The sequence below is a fragment of the Adiantum capillus-veneris genome, chromosome 23, assembly GCF_014529385.1.
Source record: "Adiantum capillus-veneris isolate H3 chromosome 23, ASM1452938v2, whole genome shotgun sequence".
Lineage (NCBI taxonomy): Eukaryota > Viridiplantae > Streptophyta > Polypodiopsida > Polypodiales > Pteridaceae > Adiantum > Adiantum capillus-veneris.
This window is the reverse complement of record NC_140953.1, coordinates 2,576,905-2,580,476: the sequence shown is the minus strand read 5'-3', so window position 1 is coordinate 2,580,476 and position 3,572 is coordinate 2,576,905. Positions and strand designations below refer to the sequence as shown.

At 48.2% G+C, this 3,572-nt stretch overlaps 1 protein-coding gene across 1 annotated transcript; it reads left to right on the top strand.

The window, feature by feature from the left end:
* The first annotated feature begins 1,629 nt into the window (after positions 1-1,629).
* LOC147427332 (L-type lectin-domain containing receptor kinase VIII.2-like) lies at positions 1,630-3,167 on the top strand. Its single transcript, XM_086496915.1, has one exon. The coding sequence runs from the start codon at positions 1,639-1,641 to the stop codon at positions 2,983-2,985; it is 1,347 nt and encodes a 448-aa protein (XP_086353041.1). The 5' UTR covers positions 1,630-1,638; the 3' UTR covers positions 2,986-3,167.
* Positions 3,168-3,572: the final 405 nt, after the last annotated feature.

The window sequence follows — 3,572 nt, the reverse complement described above, 5'->3', positions numbered from 1 at the left end:
AAAAACTTATCCAATGTGGATTCATATATCCTATTGAGCACTCAGAATGGGTTTCTCCAATAGTCATTGTGCCAAAAAAGATTGGGAAACTAAGAGTGTGCGTGGACCTCAAGAAAGTTAATGTAGCCATTAGGAGAGATCATTATCCCTTGCCAGGTACCGGGTTTGTCGGACCAATAGGAAAAGGGTAAGAGTGATCGCCGATGAGAGGCGCACTCTAACCGGGACATTCAAGGGATTAGTTGGCTAAGCATGGGCGCCCAAGTGTGAATTGGGTGAGCTCATATAAAAGCCAACTAAACCTAAAATTCACTCATTCTCTCATTTGTGCAATAGAAGAGTGCTCTTGCTCCATCTCCATCTCCATCTTCTTCTTCTTCACCTCCTTGTGTGTGTGTGTGTGTATGTGAGAGAGAGAGAGAGGGAGAGTGTGTGTGCGATCGAGCATTACGAAGGCACGACAGTAGCGAAGCGGTTGAGCGCGGCACGACTGCAGCTTCTTCTTCATCGCGTCGAGGAATCCACCACGAAGGCGAGCGTAGAGCGGTGAGTGACACACCCTTTTCTCTCTTGAGCTTGCTAGATTAGTCTTGTTGTGTGCTTGGAGCCATTTGTGGCTCGCACACGGTGTATCGGCAAGTCCCTTGCATCGACAGTGCGGCAAGGAGCGCACAAAAGCCATCATCCAAGAATTTTGAAATCCCAAACCAACCCTCTCCGCACTTGATCCCCCTTAGGTTTTCTTTTCTTTTTGTTTACCTTCTTGGTGGACTCTCAGTCCTAAATTGATACGTATCTGATGCATCCAGTTAGAAAAGCCATTGTAATGTTTTGTTTTTGGTCCCATGGGTCATATCTGACCTCTGTGGACGATAATTCAATCTATCTCTCTTGCATCTCTATCGCTCAGATCAGTGCATAGCTTGATTATGATGCACTTGCGATTCTTCATGTATGTGTTTAATCGCTACAAGCATGGTGTTTTGTGTCTTGCAGGCCCTCTACAGTCCAGTCTGGCTTTTCTCCTCATGGAGCCTCTTAGCCCATGCACATGCACCTTACTTTTGCGCACCAGCCACCGGTGGATTCTACTGCAAGCCCACCAACAACTCAGCACTCACCTGCACTGCGCTACCGGGCTTTCGACCGCATGCATCGGAACGTCACACCTCTTTCCTTGCCGATCACAAGCGATGAGAGCCGTTTGCTTGGCGGGAAGCAAGGCGATTGGTCCGCGAGCTTAGTGAGCGTTGAAAATGATCAGAATTTAATGCAAAACGTAAGCTTGGAGCCATACTGCTTCGCATGTGCGTAGGAAATCGGTAGCTTCAGCTTTGTTCACCTTCAACCGGAATGCCACAAAGTGAGGTGCATGTGCGCAGGCTATCTGTCGTTCTCTCCTCATTTTCTTGGGTGTTAAGGAAAAATGTGTTTTTTTTGGTGGCCGTGGTCCTGGCTGCCGACTTGCTGCTCCACCAAGGAGTCGCGAGGACGTGCGAACTTGAGGTTTGAGCGTTCAACGTAGCAATATTCAAAGAGACGGATTCAACACATGAAAGAAAACTCTATTGAAATGTGGGTCTGGTGAGGTCCGGCATCTTTAAAATGGGCCCCAAGCCCAGAACCTCTTCTCGAAAAATGACGAGCTTCCCAGGAATGGCGAGCTCAAAACTAGCAATGAAGTCTTTCTCTGCTGCTCTAATCTTACTGGCCCTATGTCTGTCTTCAGCCTCTGCTCTTCCTGGCAAGGGCTGCCGTGGATTCCACACCGCTTTCTCCTTCTCCAACTTTGGCGATGATGTGCAGAAACTTACTCTTCTGGGAGACGCAAAGGTCCTTGAGTCAGGCCTGCAGATCGCAGGCTCCAAAGCTTCCAGTGCAGGTGGCGTCTTCTACTCAGAGCCCGTCCACTTTACCAGCCCTTTCCACAGAGGTCTGTCTAAGTCCTTCTCCACTTTCTTTTCTTTCTCCATGGATGCAAGCAAAGGCGATGGCCTGGCCTTCGTGATTGCACCTTCCAAGATCTTCCATGGCAGAAATGGCGCATGGCTTGGTCTATCTGATAAGCCCTCTGACCTTGCACACACTATGGCTGTTGAGTTTGACACATCTATGGATGCCGAGGTCCGCGACCCCAGTGGAAATCATGTCGGATTTGATCTTGAAAGCCTCGTCTCGTTGGCCACTGCTGATGTCTCTGATGGCTTCTCTCTCAAGGAGGGTGAAAAGCTCTTTGCCTGGATCGATTACATTGCCCCTGTCAAGATTTTGGAAGTTCGCATAAGCAGATCTGAGAATGAGAGGCCTGAAAAACCTATCCTTTCTCACAGCATCGATCTTGGAAATATCTGGCAAGAAGAGATGTTTGTAGGGTTCACATCTTCTGCAGGTGATGCTCCGCAAAGGCACATATTATACTCATGGAGCTTCATGACCCGACGCATGGGCATGTGGGGACCAAGGTTTCGTCCGGGCTTCTTTGGTCCTCATGAAGGGCATGGTGAATGGCATCATGGGCCGCGGGACTGGCATCATGGTCCTCACGATTGGCATCACGGACCTCACGATTGGCATCACGGACCTCATGATTGGCATCATGGACATGGTGGCCCGGACCATGAAGGTTTCCCATACTGGCCAGGACATGATGTGCCCCATGAATGGCACCCAGATCATTTTGGACCACACCCTCACCCTGGTCATGATGATGATTCATGGTTTGATGGCTTGAATGATGTGTGGGGAGTTGTTGCCTCTCTGCTTATTGGTGTGGTTTGTGGAACTGCTGCCACAGCCGTGGTACTCCTTGTGTGGTGCGTCATTCGTCGGTTCTACACACATGACACAGAGAATAGTACTGGGTTTGTACTTGGCTATCAGAAGCTGGCTGTAACAGAGTCAAAGGATCCTGATGCAAAAATCAATGCTAGCGGCTACCAAAAGTTGTCTACTTCGGACCCTGATGCAAAGGCGGACAGCGTGTGAAGCACTATGAATATGTGGAACAGGCAGGATCAGCGTATGGATTAGTCACAGTATGGAGATGCTCTCATTAGTAGTTGATGCTCTATTTTCTATAAGCCATCACTTATAATTTGTATTATACGGGGTTTGGAAGTCATTGTATAAAATCAATGTCAATGGGTATTACCAAAGCGCGTTTTGTAGCTTGTGTTCTTATATGAGAGAGAGAGAGAGAGAGAGAGAGAGAGAGAGAGAGAGTTATGCAGTTTTTTTCAGGAGTTGCCCTATACTTCCCTGCTGGTCCTTAAAGAGTTACTTCACTTTATTGGCATATTAAATTGTTGTCCATTCAGTTGATATGAAGTAGCCTTGGTCTGTTTGACAGAAATGGGATGGCATGCACGGCATGCAATTACAGGTCTGTGTGACATGCATATGATTCATAATGTTCCCAGGCTTGTACCTGCATGAATGTCTTGCACCTCGGAGCATCCAGTACCAGGATGGCTGGTTTGTCAGGGGAATCCAACATCGGGATTCAACATTGGGATTCAATTGGAAGGTGTGCTCCAAGCATGTGGCAACATGCCATCAAGTGGTTGATGGGG

Bases quoted from the DNA above. Each gene is read 5' to 3' on its own strand.
- LOC147427332 (XM_086496915.1), top strand. From the start codon at position 1,639: ATGACGAGCTTCCCAGGAATGGCGAGCTCAAAACTAGCAATGAAGTCT.